This window comes from Chiloscyllium punctatum, chromosome 7 (assembly GCF_047496795.1).
Source record: "Chiloscyllium punctatum isolate Juve2018m chromosome 7, sChiPun1.3, whole genome shotgun sequence".
Taxonomy (NCBI): Eukaryota; Metazoa; Chordata; class Chondrichthyes; order Orectolobiformes; family Hemiscylliidae; genus Chiloscyllium; species Chiloscyllium punctatum.
The window spans coordinates 33674511-33696420 of NC_092745.1; the positions used below are offsets into that span (position 1 = coordinate 33674511).

Sequence of the window (21910 nt, forward strand, 5' to 3'; positions counted from 1 at the left end):
TCTTTGGACTGTGGGAGGAAACCAGAGCATCCGGAGAAAACCCACGCAGATACGGGGAAAATGTGCAAACTCCACGCAGACAGTCGTCCTAGGCCGGAATCGAACCTGGGACCCTAGCGCTGTGAGGCAGCAGTGCTGCACAATTCTCTACAGTGTGGAAACAGGCCCTTCAGCCCAACAAGTCCACACCGCCTCTCTGAAGAGTAACGCACCCAAACCCATTCCACTACCCCATATTTACCCCTGACTAACACACCTAACACTGTGGGCAGTTTAGCATAGCCAATTCACCTGACCTGCACATTTTTGGAACATGGGAGGAAACTGGAGCACCCGGAGGAAACCCATGCAGACACAGGGAGAATGTGCAAAGAGACAGGCAGGAATTGAACCCAGGTCCCTGGTGTTGTGAGGTAGCAGTGCTAACCACTAAGCCACCGTGCCATCCTAGTTGACATTTTGGTGTGGAACTCTTTTTCAGGAATGGCGGGGTGGGTGTAGGGGGAGCTAAGATAAAGGGAGTGGCAGGGACAGGATGATGAAGTGGGGATTGATGATGACAGGGAGAGGTTATGACCTGTTTGGTCAATGGGAGAAGTGAATCCGGTAGGTGGCAGGAAGGAGTGGAAGGGAGGGAGAGAGATTGGGAAGAGAGACAGGGGAGTGGGAAGGGTGGTTATATGAAATTGGAGAACTCAATGTTGAGTCCTCTGGGCTGTTGGCTGCCCAGGCGTAATATGGGGTGTTGTTCCTTCAATGTGCAGTTTGGTTTGTTGTGTCAATGGAAGAGGCCAAGGATGGTCATTTCAGAAAGGGAGTGGGAGGGGAATTAAAATAGACAGTGACTGGGAGGTCCAGTCAGCCCCTCCGGGCCCAGCTAAGATGCTCAGTGAACCATTCCCTAAGTTTATGTTTGGTCTTCCCAAAGTAGAGAAGACCACACTGGGAGCACCTGATGCAGTGAATTAGGTGGGAGGAGAGACAGATGAACCTCTGTCTAACCTGGAAGGACTGTTTGGGGCCCTGTATGGAGGTGAGAGATTGGTGTACCAGCAGGCTTTGCATCGTTTTGGGTTGCAGGGAAGGCACCTGGGGTTCGGGGGGGCGGGGGGTTGCGGAGGTGGGGTAGGTGGGAGAGTGACGCAAACCAAGAATTGTCAAAGGGAATGGTCCTTGTGGAAGGCATCCAGTGGTGGGGAGAGGAAGATATATTTGGTGGTGTGGTCTAGTTGGAGTTACCAGAAGTGTTCAAGGCTGATACTTTGGATATGGAGATTGGTGGGCTGATAGGTGAGGATAATGGGGACTCTGTCTTCATTGCGTTTGGAGGGGGCTGGGTTTAGAGCAGTGGAACAGGAAATAGAGGGGATGCGTTGGATGACAGAAGGAGGAAAAGCACTTTGTTTGTAATAGATAGACATCTGTGATCAGTGGAAGGTCTCCTCCTCTGAGCAGATGGGGCGGAGGCAGAGGAATTGGGAGAATGGGATGGAGTTCTTGGAGGATACTGGATGGGAGGAGGTGTGGTCCAGTTAGATATGGGAGTCTGTGGCTTTGTAGTAAATGTCTGTCTGAAGATTGTCACCAGAATTGGAAATGGAGAGGACAACAAAGGGGAGGGAGTTGTCCGAGATGGACCTAGGGAATTTGAAGATGGTGTGGAAGTTGTGGGTGAAGTGAATGAACTGTTCCAGTTCAGCCTGGGTGCAGGCTGCTGCACCAACACAGTCATTGATATAATGGCGGAAGAGTTGGGGAATGGAGCCTGTGTCAGTACTGAAGAGGGATTGTTCGACATAGTCGATAAAGAGGCAGGCGTAGCTGGTGCCCATCCGGGTGCCCATGGCCATACACTGGATTTGGAGGAAATGGGAGGAGTTAAACTAAAAGTTATTGAGGGTGAGGACCAGTTTGGCGAGGCGGAGGTGGGTATTAGTGGCAGGGGACTGTATGGGTCTGTCGGAGAGGTAGAAGTGGAGGCCCTGGAGGCCATCCTTATCGGGTATGGACATATATAAGGACTGCATGTCCATAATGGAGATAAAGCACTCAGGTCTGGGGAACTGAAGGTTACTGAAGACATAGAGGGCATGGTTGGTGTAGCAGATGTAGTTGGGAAGTGCCTGAACGAAGGAGAAGAGGATGGAGTCGAGGTAGGATGAGAGGAGTTCAGTGGGGCATGAGCATTCTGAAATGAGGGGTTAGCCAGGTAGTTGGGCTTGTGGATCTTGGGGAGCAGATAAAACTGGGCAGTATGGGGTTGGGGGACTATGAGATTGGAGACAGTGGAAGCGAGATCACTTGAGGCAATGGGGGCACTGACAGTGCGAGTGATTTGGGTCTGATGGGTCACGGTGGGGTCATGGGCAAGGGGGGTAGGACATGGTGCCTGAGAGTTGGCGTTCGGCCTCTGTGACATGGCTACAGCAGTTCTCCAGATAACCACCCCTCTGCCATTGTCAGCGGGTTTAATGGTGAACCAGGGGTTGGTGTGGAGACAGTGCAGCAGTGCATGTTCGGAGGGAGTGTGATTGGAGAGTGTGAGGGGGTGGAGAAATTAAGGCGGCTGAAGACACATCAACAGTCAGCAATGAAGAGATCGAAGGTAGGGACACGGCTGGTGGGGGGGGGGGGGTGACCAAGCAGAGGAGGAACATTGGAGGCAGGTGTCGGGGTCCTCAGAGGGAGGTTGTGAGTTTGTGTTAAAGAAGAAGACATGGAGGTGGAGGTGGCGGAAGAAGAGCTCCACATCCTGGAGGGTGTGGGATTTGTTGAAGTGGAAGCAGAGGGGAATGAATGTGAGCCCTTCCATGAGGATGGACCTTTTGGCCTCAGAATGTTTGAGAACGGGGTGCATAGTAAATATGTAACAAGACTCGTGGGTGGGGTTTTTGGGGGAAAGGGTGATGGCATGTGGTCGGTGAGGGTTGGTTGTGATGTAGCATGGAGGAATGGGTGTGGGAGAGAAAGGGGATTGGGACGGAGGTGGGTTGTGGAGTGAGGTGGGGGAGTGGGAAGGTCGGGATGAAGTAAAGAGGGAGAAGTGGAGAGATAGGGTGCACTGTGGCGGTGTATGGGTGAGGAGGGAGAGCGAGTGTTCTGGCTGGCTGCAGGTAGGCAGTAGGACTCAGGGGTGACCCTGGGAAATGTAGTTGCAGTCTTGGTTGCAGAGTGGGCGAGGCAGATGTGGAGGCTGAGGCTGGAGTGAAGTCAAGGCTTTTCTGAGTGTTTTGACCCAGGTTTGATTCCAGCCTCAGGCAACTGTCTGTGTGCAGTTAGCACATTCTTCCCACGTCTGTGTAGGTTTTCTCTGGGTACTCTGGTTTCCTCTCAAAATTTAAAGACGTGCAGGTTAGGTGAATTGGCTGTGCTAAATTGCCCATAGTGATCAGGGATGTGTAGGTTAGGTTCATTAGTCAGGGGAAAAGTAGAATAATAGGATAGGGGATTGGGTCTTGGGTGGGTAACTCTTCCAAGGATCAGTGTGGGCGTGTTGGGCCAAATAGCCTGTTTCCTCATTTTAGGGATTCTATGACAGTCTATTCCAGATTCTCACCACCTGCTGAGTGAAAAAGGTCTTCACCAAATCTTATTTGCAGTGTCCATGATGAAACCTTTCAAACCATTATTTTGTCTAGTGTCGTTTAGCTCTTGAGCTCCTTGTTCAATAAATGTTTTATTCTTTTTGATAAAATATGAAGTCTCTGACAGGGACAGTTAACCCTGTCCAATCAGGGAGCCCTGGCTGACAGATAAAAAGGGGAGTGTCAGAAGGACTGATGCTCTGGGACCTGACTCTGAATTACAGCCTGCCAACCAACCCCTTCCTTCTGTCACCCTCAATCTCTCCATGCTCACTCTTAATGCCCCTTCGATCCACCCTGTGCTGCCTTTGGGAGAGGTTGGCCTTCTCTCCATCACCCAGGAATGTGGTCATCATCCCAGAGCAGTCACACTTTTAATCCGAGGGTCATCACAGCTGGGGCGGGGGGCGGAGAAGGTAGCACCGTCATGGTGGTCAAACCTGTCATTAATCCACCGCAACCTCACTTGGGGCTGCAAGAATTCAACCTCCCTCCATCAGACAGCTCCCCTCCCTGAAATGTAATATTGCTGCTCCTAGTTTTGGGTTAATTAAGCACTGAAATATGACTATGGGGAGCCAGCATTGGCTGGGCAGGCAGCCACGACTGCTCTGACCCTGGATTCAGAGAATCCCCTCGGAAATGGGCAACACATTCCGGAGCACAGTGCCCACTGCCTCTGAAATCCCTCACTTACCGAGAATACACTCTCAGTATTCACCTTTCTCAGCTGCCATCTGAATTTACCATAAATTCTGTGTCCAATGACCCTCCAGCTACCTGATGAAGGAGCAGTGCTCTGAACGCTTTCTACTTCCAAATAAACCTGTTTGACTATAACCTGGTGTTGTGTGTTTTTTAACTTTGGCCATCTGAATGAGCAGCCATCTCAGGCTGAATCAGCTGAACTGTTTTTCATTCATGATTTGAGAAGATTAAAGCCTAATCTTCAATCCCGAGAACAAAGCCCGTTCTGAATCCATCGCTCGGAGACACAGACCTCAGAGAGACACCTCCAGACAGCACAGAGTAACACATGCGCACTGAGAGAGACACCTGCAGGCAACAGTATGTAACACACGCACTCTGAGAGACAGGCAGCACTGAGTAACATACTCAGTCCACGGGAGTCTCTGAATGTGGGTGTCTCTCTGAGTAACACACCCACACTCAGAGATCTACAGGCAACATTAAGTTATAAATTCACACTCAGAGAGACACACAAGGCCGACAATGTTGGTGAATGGCCAAAGATTGTTTCAGCGGCTAACCAACATGCAGCAGAGATTGCACAGTGCGATCCCATCAGCTGGGCCAGGACCAACAGAGTGATGAGGGAATGCATCAGATTGTACTTATTGAGTCCTAACAGCTTTCAGTTTGTGTTCTTTTTTGGAATCTTGTAACCTACACAAATCCCTGATCAAAGGGATCATTTGAAATGATTGATGATTATAATTGATTGGCAGGCCAACCAGCCAATCTTGAAAATTACCTGCTGAAATGCAGCCAATCAACTGAGGTGGGGGGGAGGTCATCTATTTCCAAAGCACACAGAGACAGAGACTGAATTTTCATCTTTATTCCCTTTTCCAGATTCACATTGACAGAAAAAAACTGCAATTAACAGCCCAGACAGAGGAAGCTGCTCAAATTCACAGCCACAATGGAGCTTGAGAAAAACACTTGTGGAGATTTTCTCAATAACAGGATAATCCTGTCCTTTTAAACAGTGACCAAACCTTAAATTGGAACTGACAGCTAAGCAGGAAGAAGATCTGGTTTACTGAAGCAGAGAATTCTGAGATTACATTGTTTTGTACAGCTGACAGTCTTCAGCAACTTCAAGAGATTTTTCTTGGCATCACAAGTCAACCCTGTCCCAATCAAACACTTTCTGGACAAGGTACAGCATGACGTTTGACATCGTGTAAAGCTCTCTTGACACTGTCGCAATGACCTGCTTTAATACCCAAACCTCAGAAGGTTCTCTGAGCCGTCCTGAGAAGGAAAAGAGTTGAAATTCAGTGCTGACAATGACCTTTGTCCTGCCAGCTCAGCCCTGTTCTATTTAAAGTTGTGTCTCCTCTGCGGACTATCGCAAACACTTTAAACACATTCTGATCTCCTGATGCTCTTGCTGAGGGGAGAGGGGAGGGTCACATGGGTGAGGGCACAGGAGAAGCGAGCGTTGGACTCCCAGTCAGACCCAGAGAGGGTCAGCAGGCTGCTGACACTGTAGGTGCTGTCCGAAGCTCGCAGGTAGTTGCTGGTCTGAACCCCGTCCGAAATGACTGCACCGTCCTTCTTCCACTGCACCTCCAGCTCATCGGGATAGAAGTGATTGGCAAGGCACACCAGGGTGGCAGTGCCCTTGGCATTGACCTGCTCCGGGGAGGGGGGCAGCAGGGTCAGCTTGGGCTGAGAGTTCTCACGGCCTGAAAGAGTTCTCCCGGGTGCTAGGGTCCGAGACGTCTCAGACCGTGTCTTCAGAATCCTTAAGGGGGAGGGTGTGCAGCCAGAAGTCGTGGTACACATTGGCACCAACGACATAGGTAGGAAGAGGGGCGGGGAGGTCATTCAAGAGCTCAAGGAGTTAGGCTGGAAGCTAAAAGCTAGGACAGACAGAGTCGTCATCTCTGGGTTGTTGCCGGTGCCACGTGACAGAGAGGCAAAGAATAGGGAGAGAGTGCAGTTGAACACGTGGCTGCAAGGATGGTGTAGGAGGGAGGGCTTCAGATATTTGGACAATTGGACTGCATTCTGGGGAAGGTGGGACCTGTATAAACAGGACGGGTTGCACCTGAACCAGAAGGGCACCAATATCCTGGGGGGTAGGTTTGCTAGCACTCTTCGGGGGGGTTTAAACTAATTTGGCAGGGGGATGGGATCTGGACTTGTAGTCCAGCAAGTAAGCTAGCTGTGTGTCAGGATGTCCAAGACTGTAGGGAGGCTGTGGAAAAGGTAGCACTGACAGGGACTACTTACGGACACAGAGATGGGCTCAAGTGCGTATACTTCAATGCAAGGAGTATCAGAAATAAGGTGGGTGAACTTAAGGCATGGATCGGTACCTGGGACTACGATGTTGTAGCCATCACGGAAACATGGATAGATGAGGGACAGGAATGGCTGTTGGAGGTTCCTGGGTACAGATGTTTCAGTAAGATTAGGGAGGGTGGTAAAAAAGGAGGGGGGGTGGCATTGCTAATTAGAAATGGTATAACGGCTGCAGAAAGGAAGTTTGAGGGGGATCTGCCTCTGGAGGTAGAATGGGCTGAAGTCAGAAATAGGAAAGGTGCAGTCACCTTGTTGGGTGTTTATTATAGGCCCCCCAATAGCAGCAGAGATGTGGAGAAACAGATTGGGAAACAGATTTTGGAAAGGTGCAGAAGCCACAGGGTCGTAGTCATGGGCGACTTCAACTTCCCAAATATTGATTGGAAGCTCTTTAGATCAAGTAGATTGGATGGGGCGGTGTTTGTGCAGTGTGTCCAGGAAGCTTTTCTAACGCAGTATGTAGATTGTCCAACCAGAGAGGAGGCCATATTGGATTTGGTACTCGGTAACGAACCGGGACAAGTGGTGGGCTTGTTAGTGGGTGAACATTTTGGTGATGGCGACCACAATTCTGTGACTTTCACCTTGGTTATGGAGAGAGATAGGTGCACACAACAAGGAAGTTTCTACAATTGGGGGAAGGGAAATTACGATGCTGTAAGACAGGATTTGAGGAGCATACGTTGGGAGCATAGGCTGTCAGGGAAGGATGTGGTGGAAATGTGGGACTTTTTCAAGGAGCAGATACGACGTGTCCTTGATATGTATGTACCTATCAGGCAGGAAAGAAATGGTCGTGTGAGGGAGCCTTGGTTGACGAGGGAGGTTGAATGTCTAGTAAAGAGGAAGAAGGAGGCTTACATAAGGTTGAGGAAACAAGGTTCAGACAGAGCAGTGGAGGGATACAGGATAGCCAGAAGGGACCTGAAGAAAGGGATTAGGAGAGCTAAGAGAGGGCATGAAAAATCCCTGGCGGATAGGATCAAGGATAACCCCAAGGCATTCTATGCGTATGTGAGAAACCTGAGAATGACGAGAACGAGGGTAGGTCCGATCAAGGACAGTGGTGGGAGACTGTGTATTGAGTCGGAAGAGATAGGAGAGGTCTTGAACAAGTACTTCTCTTCAGTATTTACGAACGAGAGGGACTGTATTGTTGAAGAGGAGAGTGTGAAACGGACTGATAAGCTAGAAGAGATATCTGTTAGGAAGGAAGATGTGTTGGACATTTTGAACAACTTGAGGATAGACAAGTCCCCCGGGCCTGACGGGATATATCCTAGGATTATGTGGGAAGCAAGAGAGGAAATTGCAGTACCGTTGGCAATGATCAACTCGTCTTCACTGGCAACGGGGGTGGTACCAGGGGACTGGAGAGTAGCGAATGTTGTGCCCCTGTTCAAAAAAGGGAATAGGGATAACCCCGGGAATTACAGGCCAGTTAGTCTTACTTCTGTGGTAGGCAAAGTAATGGAAAGGGTACTGAGGGATAGGATTTACGAGTATCTGGAACGGCACTGCTTGATTAGGGACAGCCAGCACGGATTTGTGAAGGGTAGGTCTTGCCTTACAAGCCTTATTGAATTCTTCGAGGAGGTGACCAAGCATGTGGATGAGGGTAGAGCAGTGGATGTAGTGTACATGGATTTTAGTAAGGCATTTGATAAGGTTCCCCATGGTAGGCTTATGCGGAAAGTCAGGAGGCATGGGATAGAGGGAAATTTGGCCAATTGGATAGAAAACTGGCTAACCGGTCGAAGTCAGAGAGTGGTAGTAGATGGTAAATATTCAGCATGGAGTCCAGTTACAAGTGGAGTTCCGCAGGGATCAGTTCTGGGTCCTCTGCTGTTTGTAATTTTTATTAATGACTTAGATGAGGGAGTCGAAGGGTGGGTCAGTAAATTTGCAGATGATACAAAGATAGGTGGAGTTGTGGACAGTGAGGAGGGCTGTTGTCGGCTGCAGAGGGACTTAGATATGATGCAGAGCTGGGCTGAGGAGTGGCAGATGGAGTTCAACCCTGCCAAGTGTGAAGTTGTCCATTTTGGAAGAACAAATAAGAATGCGGAATACAGGGTTAATGGTAGGGTTCTTGGTCAGGTGGAGGAACAGAGGGATCTTGGGGTCTATGTACATAGATCTTTGAAGGTTGCCACTCAGGTGGATAGAGTTTGTAAGAAGACCTATGGAGTATTATCGTTCATTAGCAGAGGGATTGAATTCAAGAGTCGTGAGGTGATGTTGCAGCTGTACAGGACTTTGGTTAGGCCACATTTGGAGTACTGTGTGCAGTTCTGGTCGCCTCACTTTAGGAAAGATGTGGAAGCTTTGGAGAGGGTGCAGAGAAGATTTACCAGGATGTTGCCTGGAATGGAGAGTAGGTCGTACGAGGATAGGTTGAGAGTTCTCGGCCTTTTCTCGTTGGAACGGCGAAGGATGAGGGGTGACTTGATAGAGGTTTATAAGATGATCAGAGGAATAGATAGAGTAGACAGTCAGAAACTTTTTCCCCGGGTACAACAGAGTGTTACAAGGGGACATAAATTTAAGGTGAAGGGTGGAAGGTATAGGGGAGATGTCAGGGGTGGGTTCTTCACCCAGAGAGTGGTGGGGGCATGGAATGCGCTGCCCGTGGGAGTGGTAGAGTCAGATTCATTGGCGACCTTTAAGCGGCATTTGGATAGGTACATGGATGGGTGCTTAATCTAGGATAGAAGTTCGGCACAACATCGTGGGCCGAAGGGCCTGTTCTGTGCTGTATTGTTCTATGTTCTATGTTCTATGTTCTATAAGAGGAGCAATTTTAATCCCTGCCATTCGAAGGGAATTCAACCCTCACAAATATTCACTGGCAACACAATCTTTTTGAACATTTTTAGTCAATACAGAATAAACCCAACAAAAGAACAGATATTGTTCAAATTGCTTCTTGGGATGTGAGTGTCACTGGCAGGGCCAGCATTTATTGCCCATCCCTAAATGCCCCTGAGAGAGAAGGGACAGTTTTAGACCATTGTTTATGGAATGAATGTGTGCACCTGGAAAGGCTAACAATGGGGGAGCATTTTTGTGACAGCGATCAGAACTCAGTGAGATTGAGAATATGGATGGAAATGGAGAACTGTGCAGTAAATATAAAACTTTTCATTTTACTAAACTGTGTGGTGCTTTGGTAAAAGTGGACCGGGAGCAGTGACATGATGGGAAATCAGTGTCAGGGCAGTGGGAGCCCTTGAAGGATGAGACAGAGGTCATTCAGAATCTGTTCCCACAAAGAGTAAAGGTGGGACTTTCCGATCTCGACCGAATGAACAAGAGGATTGGGGCCATGTACTGACATGGATTGGGTACTGGTTGGCAGACAGCACAGAAAGAAGGAGTCTTTTCCTGAATGGCAAGTAATTACAACTTAGGGTGCCACAGGGGTCAGTCCTTGGTACCCAGTTACTCATAATAAATAATAATAGTGTCAGAGAGCCGGAAAGGCCCATCAGCCCATTGTGTCCACACTGGTCAAAAAACAACAACCCAATAATTGTCATCCACTTTTCCAGCAAAAGGGAATTAGATGTGGTGTGTATTTAAGAAGGAATTAGATATAGTTCTTAGGATTAAAGGGATCAAAGAATGTGGGGAGAAAGCAGGAACAGGGGACTGTGTTGGACGATCAGCCATTATCATATTGAATGGTGGAGCAGGCTTGAAGGGCCGAATGGCCTACTGCTGCTCCTGTGTTTGATGTTTCGATCTGTTTCTCAGATAATGAAGGAATGTCTCTCATCATTTTGAAGCTGGAAGTCAGATGTGTTTGGAGCTGAAGATGTGGCCATGGTGATTAATGAATGCGGGTCAGTAAGGTGGTTAAGAAGACACATGGGGGAAACTGTTTTCCTTTTTCCCCTGATGGAATGAGGGCATTGCTGGATCGGCAGCATTTATTGCCCATCCCTAATCGCCCAGAGGGCAGTTTAGAGTCAACTACATTACTGTGGGTCTGGAGTCACATGGTAGGATGGCAGTTTCCTTCCCTAAAGGACATTAGGGAATCAGATGGCTTTTTCCTGACAATCAATGATGGTTTCATGGTCATCATTAACCTCTTAATTACAGATTTTCTTTGTTTGAATTTGAATGCCACCATCTGCTGGATTCTAACCCTGGTCCCCAGAACATTATCTGGATCTCTGGATTAACAGCTCAGCAATAATACCATGAGGCCATCACCTCCCTTATCTCATTTTTGGTTGAGAGTGAAAGCAAGGAGTTTTTTATTCTGGAATTGTATAAAACCCCAGTTAGAGTACAGTGAGAGAACTGTGCACGGTTCTGGTTACCACATTACAGGAAGGATGTGATCCCTCGAGAGACCAGGATAGAGGAGGAGTTTGTCTGGAATGGGAATTTTGAGCTTTGAGGAATGATTGGATTGGCTGGGAGTGTTTTCATTGGAACAGAGGAGGCAGAGGGGAGATTTGATGGTGTTGTGTAAAATGATGAGGGGCCTGGATAGATTGGATAGGAAGGACTGATTTCCACCAGCACAAAGGGCAATAACCATGGGGAGAGATTGAAATCAGTTGGGGGCAGGGTTAGAGGGGAGTTGAGGGATTTGTTTTCACCCAGAGGTTGGTGGGATGTGGGACTCACTGTCTGAAATGGTGGGAAAGGCAGAAACCCTCATCATATTGAAAAAAAACACTTGGATGTTCACTTCAAACAGCGAAACCTCCAGAACTGTGGAGCAAGAGCTGGAAAGTGGGATGGAGCTCGATATCTCTTTAACAAACCTCCGATCATCCAAAGATCAGGAGAACTTTATCCAAGAATATTGGAGCAGACTTGGATCCACACATTTCAGGAAAGAGTCACATCGGGTGTCTGTGTAGAAGGTTCTGGATTATATTTCAAACCTTGCTGCACACTATTGGGCTGAGGGTCAAGGGTGAGGCTGCAAAGAGTCTCAGTGTCCTAGGGTCAGACAGGGTCACTGTTCCTAATGACCCCACGACCCCTGGAAGGTGAGAGTGCTCATACAATGCATGAGGATCCGGATCAGGAGACTCCAACCCTGACAGAAAGACTTGCATTTGTGTAGCACCTGTCCCCAACTCAGGATGTCCCAATAGATCTTTCCAGCAGACTGTGCCCAGCAAGATCCCAAACACCATGTGATAATTAGCAGAGAAATACATTCTTAGTGATTTTGACTGGGGGATAAATATTGACCAGGGACACCAGGGGGAACTGTCTGCTCCTTATCCAATAGTGCCATGGAATGGCATCTTGCACAACTGAAAGACTCCCAGTTCATCCAAAAAATGAAGAATAGTTCCTTGAAGACGAAGTTGCAGGTTGGTAGGTGAGTGACAAAGTCATTTGGTTTGCTTTCCTTTATTGGTCAGTGCATTGAGTATTGGAGTTGGGTGCTGTTGCAGCGAAACAGGACATTGATTAGGGCACTTTTGGAATACTGTGTGCAATTCTGGTCTCCCTGTTACAGGAAAAATGTTGTGAACCTTAAAATGGTTCAGAAAAGATTCACAAAAATGTTGTCAAGGTTGGAGGATTTGTGTAAAAGTGAGAGGCTGAATAGGCTGAGGCTGTTTTCCCTGGATCATTGCAGGTTGATGGGTGACTGTTTTGAGGTTTATAAAGTCATGGGTGGCATAGATAGGGTGAATAGAGAAGATCTTTTCTCCAGAGTGGGGGAGTCCAGGACCGCAGGGCATCGGTTGAAGGTGACGGGGAAAGATAAAAGGGACCTAAGGGACAACATTTTCATTCAGAGGGTGTTAAATGTGTGGAATGAGCTGCCAGAAGAAGTGGTGAAGGCTGGTACAATTACAACATTTAAAAGGCATGCATATGTAAATATGAACTTGTTAGAGGGATAGGGGCCAAATGCTGACAAATGAGACGAGATTAATTTAGGTTATCTGGTCAACATGGACAAGTTGGAGCGAAGGGTCTGTTTCTGTGCTGTCCATCTCTCTGACTCTAATTGTATTTCAATCCAGCCCTTAACATTTCCGGCTCTCCAAAAGACTCCAACAGGTCGTTTTGTTTGACAAGCAGCCCCTGTTGCAATGTCAGTAACATGGCAGCCAGTTTCTGCACAACAAGATCCCACTAGAAGCAATGAGATCAAAGAGCATTAATGATGTTGGATCAACGATAAATATTGGCCTGAACTCAACCCAAAGAGAAAGTAATTTGGCTCAGTTGGATGAAGATGAGAAAATGGAAGGTAAAGGAGAAGGTAGGATTGCTGGTTAGTGATGGGATTATCAGAAAATAAAACAAAGGGATGGAATTTTGAATATCAAAGGAAGCATAAAAGTGCAGGGAAAATCAATAATAGAACAAACTTAAACAGGTTGTATCGAAATGCACGAAGCATTCCGAGTAAGGTCGACAAAGTGATGCCACATATCGAGGTAAATTCAGTTTCTAACGAATTTAAACCAGTTAAAGTGGAGGGAGAGGTTTTTCAACTTTCTAGAAGATGTAATAGGACAGAAAGTGTGGGAAGGATCAGAGATCAAACGTAAAGCACAGCAGATAAGAGGACAATGATGAGAAGGAGGGCAGTCAATGCAGGACTGAGGGTGTTGGACTTAAAAGCACACAGTATACACAATGAACTTGTAGTGCAGATTGAAACTGGCAGGTACGATGTTGTGGCTGTCACAGAGACATGGCTGTAAGGGGATCCGGGCTGGGAACTAAATATCCAAGGATACATGTCCCTTCAAAAGGACAAGCAGATGGGCAAAGGGGCAAGTGGTGCCTTGTTAGTAAGAAATGAAATTAAATCAATAGCAAGAAGTGATAGAGAGTCAGAAGGTGTAGAATCTGTGTGAGTAGAGCTGAGGAACCGCAAGAAATAAAGAATCTGATGCAAGTTCTGTCCAGGTCTCCAAGCAGTAATCAGGGTGTGGGGAAGGAAATCAATCAGGAGATAGAAACGCCAGATACAAAATGTTAGGGCAGACTTCAATGGATAGGTGGACTTGGTAGTGTGTCTCAAGGAAAGGACTTCATGGAATGTCTACGAGATGGTTTTTGAAACAGCTTGTGGTTGATCATTTGGAACAGGCAGTTTTGGATTCAGTGATGTGTAACGAGGCAAACTTGATTAGTGAGTTGAAGCTGAAAGTATTTCTGTGGATAAGTGACCATAATATGATAGAAATCCCCCTGCAGTTTGAGAGGGAGAAGCTGCAATCAGATGGAACAGTATTTCAATTGAGTAAAGGGAACTACAAAGACATGAGTAAGGAGCTGACCAGAGTTGATTGGAAGGGGAGCCGAGCAGGTAAGATGGCAGGGCAGCAAATAGCAAAATTTCTGGGGGTAATTCAGGAAGCAGAGCAGGAATTCATTCCAAAAAGGAAACATACTAAGGGGAGGACAAGGTAACCATGGCTGATGAGGGACGTCAAGGACAGCATAAAAGCAAAAGGAAAAGACATACAATGTGGTGGAAAATAGTGGGAAGCCAGAGGATTAGGAAGTCTTTAAAAACTTTTGGAGGATAACGAAAAAAGCACTAAGGGTGGAGAAGGTGAAATGTGAGGGTAAGCTGGCCAGTAATATACAAGGAGATTGCAAGAGTTTTATCAGATATATAAAAAGGAAGAGGGAGGCAAAAATAGACTTTGGATCGCTGGAGAAAGAATAATAGGAAATGAAGAAATAGCCAAGGAATTGAATCGATACTTTGCATCAGTCTGCACAATGGAAAACACCAGCAGCATACCAGTACTTCAAGACTGTCAGGGGGCAGAGGGGAGTGTAGTGGCCATCACTAAGGAGGAGGTACTGGGGAAGCTGAAAGGTCTGAATGTGGATAACTCACCCAGACTGGATGAACTACACCAGTGTGTTCTGAAGGAGATTGCTGAGGAGATTGTGGGGGCATTGGTGATGATCGTTCAGGAATCAATGGAGTCAGGGTGTGGAGGTGGGGTAGGGTGGCATTTGGTGGGGGCAAGGGACAGGAAAATGGCTCACATAACAGCTCTGTTTAAGAAAGGAGGGAGGTATAAGATGGGATGTTATAGGCCAGTTACCCTGGACTCAGTTGTTGGTCAGGTTTTAGACTTCAATTGAAGGATGAAATTGTAGAGGACTTGGAAGTGCATTGAGAAAATAGGGCTGAGTCAAGGGGAGGTCATGCCTGGCAAATCTGTTAGAATTCCCAAAGGAGACAATGAGCCAGTCAGACAAAGGAGAGTCTGAGGAAGTAACCTATTTGGATTTTCCAGAGGGAATTTGACATGAGATAAGCGCTGATAGTGTTAGGGGTGAGGTACTGGCATGGACTGAGGACTGGCAGGTTGGCATAAAGCAGAGAGCGAGGAACAATGGCAGCTGGTGACCGGTAAAGGTCTGCAGGGCGTTAGGACCTCAACGATTCATGTTATACATTAACAATCTGGATGAAGGAAGTGAAGACATTATTGCTAGGTTTTCAGATGACATGATATAAGTGGAGGGACAGGTAGTGTTGAGGAAGTGGGAAGGCTGTAAAAGGTCCTGGATAGGCTCAGAGAGTGGGCAAAGAATTGGAAGATAGAATACAATGTGTTACAGTGTGAGGTTATGCACTGTGGGAGGAAGAAGAAATGCAAAGACTGTTTGCTAAATGAGGAAAGCCTTTGGAAATCTATAGCACAAATCTCATTCAGGTTTCTCTTAAGGTTAACAGGCAGGTCCAGTTTGTGCTTGGGAAGGCAACTGAAATGATCACATTCATTTAAATAGGGCCAGAACACAAGAGCAGAGATGTACTGCTGAGGCTGTGTAAGGCTCTAGTCAGACTGCATTTTGAATATTGTGAGCAGTTTTGGGACCATATTCTAAGGAACAATGTGTTAGCATTGGAGGGGTTTACAAGAATGATCCTGGGGATGAAGGGCTTGTCATATGAGACATGGTTGAGGACTCTGGGTCTGTACTCGATGGAGTTTAGAAGGATGAGGAGGGATCTTATTGAAATTTGCAGAATACAGATAGGCCTGGGTACAGTGGATGCAGATAAGATGTTTCCAAAAACAGGAGACTAGGTAACAAAGGCACAGCCTCAGAATGAAGGGCCAACACTTTCGAGCTGAGATGAGGACAAATTTCTTCAGCCAGACGGTGGCGAATCTGTGGAACTCAGTGCTACAGAGGGCAGTGGAGGCAAAGTCACTGAGAGTATTTAAGACAGAGACAGATAAGTTCGTGATTGTTAATGGGATTGATGGTACCAGTGGAGTTGGCAGGAGAATGGGGATGAGAAGCATATCTGCCAAGATCAAAGGGCAGAGCAGATTCAATGGGCTGAATGGCTGATTTCTGCTCCTATTTCTTAAAGTCTTCTGGAGAGTTTCCCCAAAACCCTGGAAAACTGAACCCACTGGACTGTGAGCCCTGCTGTAGCTGTTTGTCATCAGAACTTTGCCAAGAGGTAACCAAAGAGTGGAGAGAGTGTGCATCCATGTGGGAACTTCAGAATGCTTCCCCGCTCCTGGACTTCCAAGCGTGTAGGAAGTCTGGTCAGTGACAGCAGTTGGAGCTCCAGGTATCGGAGCTTGAGTAGCAGCTGGTGTCAGTGCGGAGAGTCCGTGAGGGTGAGAGCTCCATGGAGAGCACGTTTCTAGATGTGGTCACTCTGCAGCTTCAGAGTATGCAGGGAGAGAGGGAATGGGGGAGAAGAAAGACAGTCCAAAAGGACCAGGCAGATAGTACAGGAATCCCCTGAGTGCAGCTCACTCTCCAACCAGGATTCAGTTCGGAATCCTGATGAGAATGATGGTTCATCTGTGGAGTGCAGCCAGAGCCAAGTCCCTGGCACCACGGGTGGCTCAGCTGTCCAGGGGGGCACAATGAAGACTGGAAGAGCGACAGTGAGAGGAGATTTGAGAGGGAGGGCAATTGATAGGTGTTTCTGCAGCTGCAGATGGGAATCCAGGATGGTGTGTTGTCTCCTTGGTGCCAGGCGCAAGGATGTCAATGAGCGGCTGCAGAGCGCCCTGAGGGGAGAGGGGGAACAGTCAGCAGTCGTGGTCCACATTGGTCCCAGTGACAAAGGGAGAAATAGGATGTGGTCCTGCAGTCAGATTTTAGGGAGCGTGGAAAGGAATTAGGAGCAGGAACTAAAAAGAAGGAATCTGCACATTACTTCCAGTGCCCCCCACAAGTGTGAAGAGGAACAGGAGGATAACACAGGTGACTGTGGGGCTGGAGAGCGGGTCCAGGAGGGAGGCTTTAGGTTCTTGGGACATTGGGAGTGGGTCTGGGGGAGATGAGACTTGGCCAGACCAGACGGCGTTGCTCCTGAACAGAGCTGTGACTGAGCTCCTTTGGGATGAGCTGGGCTGTGGGAGCCAGTGGGGAATATCAGAATGAAACACCAAGGTCCACGGAATCCTCAATGTAGACAATAATTCACCACCCAGTGGAAAGAATGTGGAGGAATACAAATGCAAGGAATTTACAGAGACCTGCAAATATGATAGAATCGTTATAAATGGGGGACTGGGTCTTTAATTTCCAAATATAGATTAGGGTAGTAGCAGTGTAACAGGCAGAGAGGGGCCAGAGTTGTGAGAGTGTGTTCAGGTGAATTTTCAGATGGCATTGTGGACAGCGAAGAAGGCTGTCTAAGAGTACAATGGGCTCTTGACCAACTGGGCCAGTGGGCTGAGGAATGGCAGATGGAGTTTAATTCAGATAAATGTGAGTGCTGTATTTTGGTAAGACACAGGAGATGGGTGAGATACTAAACAAATATTTCAGGTCAGTATTTATGGGGAAGAAGGACATGAAAGTGAGGGAATTTCAAAAAATAGTGACGTTTTGAAAAAGTCCACAATACAACTGAGTAGATGCGAAAGGTCTTAAAAGATATAAAGGTAAATAAATCCCTAGGACCTGATCAGGTGTATCCCAGAACATTGTGGGAAACTAGGGAAGAGATTTCTGGGCCCCTTGCTGAGATATGTTTATCATTACAGCTATAGGTAAGGTGTTGGAGGAGCAGAGAGGATGGCTAATGTTGTATCATTATTTCAGAAAGGCTATAAGGAAAAGCTAGGGAACTATAGACCAATGAGCCTGATGTCAGTGCTAGGTAAGATATTGGAGTGGATTCTGAGGGACAGGATTTACATCCATTTGGATAATCAATGTGGTTTTGTGCATGGGAAATTGTGTTTCCCTGATTTGATTGTGGAGGTGACAAAGAAGATTGATGAAGGCAGAACAGTAGACAGTGTCTGTTTGGACTTCAGTAAAGTGTTTGACAAGGTTCCACATGATAGACTGACTAGTAAGGTCAGACCACATGGGATCCAGGGGGAGCTAGCCATTTGGGTAAAAAAAAATTAGCTTGAAGATAGGAGAGAGAGAGTGGTGGTAAAGGGTTGATTTTCAGACTGGAGATCTGTGAATAGCTGTGTGCCGCAAGGAGTGGTGCTGGGTTCACTGCTTTTGGTCGTTTAAATAAATGATTTCACTGTGAATATAGGAGTTAACATCAGTTTGTAAATGACACCAAAATTGGTGGGACAGTGGATAGTGAAGAAGTTTATCTCAGGGTACAGTGGGACCTTGATCAGATGGGGCAATGGGCAGAGGTGTGGCAAATGGAGTTCAATTTAGTTAAATGTGAGATGTTGCATTTTGGAAAGGCAAACCAGGGCAGGAGTTATACAGTTAATGGTAGGGCCCTGTGGAGTGTTGCTGAAAAAAGAGAGGTGAAGGTGAAGGTGAAGGTGAAGGTGAAGGTGAAGGTGAAGGTGAAGGTGAAGGTGAAGGTAAGCTGCATTATTCCTTAAAACTGGATCACAGGGAGACAGGGTGATGAAGAAGGTGTTGGGAACGTTTGCCTTTATTGGTCACTGTATTGAGTATCGGAGTTGGGACATCATGTTGCAGCTGTACAGGAGATTGGTGAGGCCACTTTGGGAATAATGTGAACAATTCTGATCATCCTGCGATAGTAAGGATATTGTTAAACTTTTAAAAGATGCAGAAAACGATTTTAAAAGATTTTGCTTGGAATTGGAGGTTTTGAACGATCGGGAGAGGATGAATAAACTGGGGCAATTTTCCCTGCAACATCGGAGGCTGAGAAATTTATAAAATCATAAGGGACATAAATAATGTGAATAATTCAGGAAGCATGTGAATGTTTTGTAGAGATGGCAAATTCAATTCCCAAACGTCATTCCAGGGATGAGGAACAGCAGTTATGAAGATCTACTGGAGAATTTGGGACTGTCTTCTTTGGAGAAGGCTGAGAGGAGATTTATTGAATGAATTAAAACCAGGACGGGCCTGGACAGAAAAAATAAGGAGAAAATGTTCCCAATTGAGAAAGGATTGAGACTGAGAGACCACAGATTGAAAGTAATTGGGAAAAGTCACAAAAGTGAGATGGAGAACAACATGTTCAGCCAGTGAGTGGTTAAGGTGTGGAATGCACTGCCCGAGAGTGTGGTGGAGGCAGCTTCAATTGAAACATTCCAAAGGGAATGAGACTATTATTTGAAAAGGAACAATGTGCAGTGTGACAGGGAGAATTGAGGAGAATGACACTCTGTAAATTACTCATTCAAAGAGCCAGTACAGATAGGACGGGTGAAATGGTCTCCTTGTACACTGTAACAGTCCTGTGACTGTGTGATTGAGCAGAGTTAAATCTGGGGGAGGTGGGAGCTCGGTGTCTCACTGTGCTGCTGCTGCTGCTGCTGCTGCTGCTGCTGAGGTCAGTGAGATCAGAGATTGGGACGGGGAGCCAGAGCTCACATCAAACTCTGCCCGTGTCTGTCGCACTGAGACTGGCAGGAGGCTACTCACTGATTTCACTCCATGCTGCAGGAATGGGACCACAGGCTGCAAATGGACAGGGCTCCTCCACACGGTGAGTAAAACTGACTGACTTATATCTTGCTGCTTAAGTGGGGCAATAGGACTACAGAAATACAGCTGGACATCCTGTTAGAGACAATGCTCCTCAATCAACCATTTCATTCGCTGCAGCTGCTCAATAACACCTTCAACAATTCAACATTTGTGTTTTAGAAGTTGTGTTTCAGTATTGACGGGGTTAATAACGGAGGATTGAGGTTTACTTACTCAGTCTGAGCTTGGTTCCTTTACCGAACGTAAGCCACAGTGAGAGCTCCCAGTGCAGAGGCTGCACAAAATCTTCTGCTCTTTGTTACTCCCCGTCACTCTCAACCTCTCCCTGTCTCTCAGTCACTCTTACCCTCTCCCTGCCCCTCTCTCTCTCCCTCACTCATGGCTTTTTCTCTGTCTGTCTGTATCTCTGGGTTGTGTCCAGCTAGGCTTGGGCAGTTTGCGAAATATATTTTTTGATGTTCAATGTTGCGGCTGCTCTTCAAGTGTGGTCATGGAGTGTAGGTGGAAACATGAGGCCTTCAGTGAGTGGTGGACACCACAGGGACTGGAGTGTGTTGTAGACAGTGACAATTCTGGCATAGGTTAGTTTGTTCAGTTTCATTTAGATGTAACTGTGAATGTGTCAGTTCAGGTGGTGGGATGGTGTGTCCATTATTATATATTTTATATAACTGTGGATTGGGTCAGTACAGGAGTTGGTGCTGTGTGTATTGAGGTTTTTGTACGGATCTGTATCACTGTGAAGGCCAGCTGTTATGCTGCATACAGTAATAGTCAGCGACATCCTCAATCTGAACGTTGCTGATTGTCAGGGTGAAACTGGTCCCTGATCCACTGCTGGTGAATCGATCGGGGACTCCTGTGAATCGAGTTGTTGCACTGTAGATCAGGAGAGAGGGTTTCTGACCTTCTCGCTGCTGGTACCAGCTAACCCACTTGCTAACAGATTGACTGGCCGTACAGGTGATGGTTGCGGTCTGGCCCAGTCCCACTGACAGCACCGGGGGAGACTGGGTCATGGTGATGTCCCCATTGATACCTGAGGGGTCAGAGAGAAACACAGTGAAGTCAGAACTGTAACAGAAAGAGCCTGTCAAATGAGAGATTGTTGGAGACACTGAGCATTCGTCTGGTTTCAGCATTTTCCCTTCAATCACAAGTCAGTGGAATTGGAGTGAAATGCAGAGCAGCTAAAGATTCAAGGTGCAAGTAGAGAGATTTGTACCTGCGATACAGAATGCCAGGGGCCAGATCAGCTGGATGTGTGAAATCATGGTGTGTGCTCCTGTCCCTGTGCCTGGTTCCTGATAAACTCTCCCTTCACTGGGCTCTGCTTTATAAAGCTGCAGCCTGTGAGAGTCTGACTGGGTGTTCCTCAGTATGTAAATGGCATCAGGCAGGGAGAGCCACGTCAGTACCTCTTTTCTCTCTCTCTCACTCCCATTCTCTCTCTCTGTCTCAGAAAGTCATTGATGTTAACAGCACTGAATGACACCATTTGGCCCATTGTGTCTAAACTGGTCAGCAAAGATCTGATGACACTAATCCCATCCGCCAGCTCCTGGCCCATTACCGTGGGGGCTGCAGCAACACAAGTGAATATCTAAACACTGCTCCAATGTCATGAGAGTTTGTGACTCAACCAGCCTTTCAGGCAGTGAGTTCCAGACTCCCACCACCCTCTGGGTGAAAACATTTCTCCCCAACACACTTCTCACTCTCTAATCAACTGGGCCTGGACTCACTCGAGTTCAGAAGGATGAGAGAGGATCTGATTGAAACATATCACATTCTAACAGGGCTGGGCAGGGAGGCGGTTTCCCCTGGTTGGGGAGTCTGGAACCAGGGGTCACAATCTCAGGGGGATACAGTGTAGACCATTTCAGACTGAGATGAGGAAACATTTCTTCACTCAGAGGATAGTCAAACTGTGGAGGACAAGGAACTGAATATATTCAAGAGAAAGAGAGAGATAATTGTTTTACATTTTAACAGCATGAAGGAAATGGGGAGAAAGTAGGAATATGTCTTTGAGATGGAGGATCAGCCATGATCACACTGAATGACAGAGCAGACTCAAAGGGCCGAATGGCCTACTCCTGCAGCAGTTTCTGTGTGGCCATGTCTGTGTTACCTTCAATGTTTGTCCCTAGTTATTGAATTCTTGACTCTTGTAAAAAGTGCCTTCCTGCACACCCTATCACTGCCCTGAATAATCTTATACCCCTCTATCAGGTCCCCTCTCAACCTTCACTGCTCCAAAGAAAACAATCCCAACCTTTCCAAGCTTTCCTCACAGCTGGCCCTCCATCCCAGGCAGCATGCTGGTAAATCTCTGCACCCTCTCA

At 47.1% G+C, this 21910-nt stretch overlaps 1 gene segment (V, D, J or C); it reads right to left on the reverse strand.

The window, feature by feature from the left end:
* Nucleotides 1-5175: 5175 nt before the first annotated feature.
* On the reverse strand, nucleotides 5176-20852 carry LOC140479434 (Ig kappa chain V region Mem5-like). The segment is given in 4 exon segments: nucleotides 5176-6022; nucleotides 19776-19810; nucleotides 20307-20601; nucleotides 20788-20852. Coding segments are annotated over 4 exon segments (708 nt in total).
* Between the last annotated feature and the right edge of the window lie 1058 nt (nucleotides 20853-21910).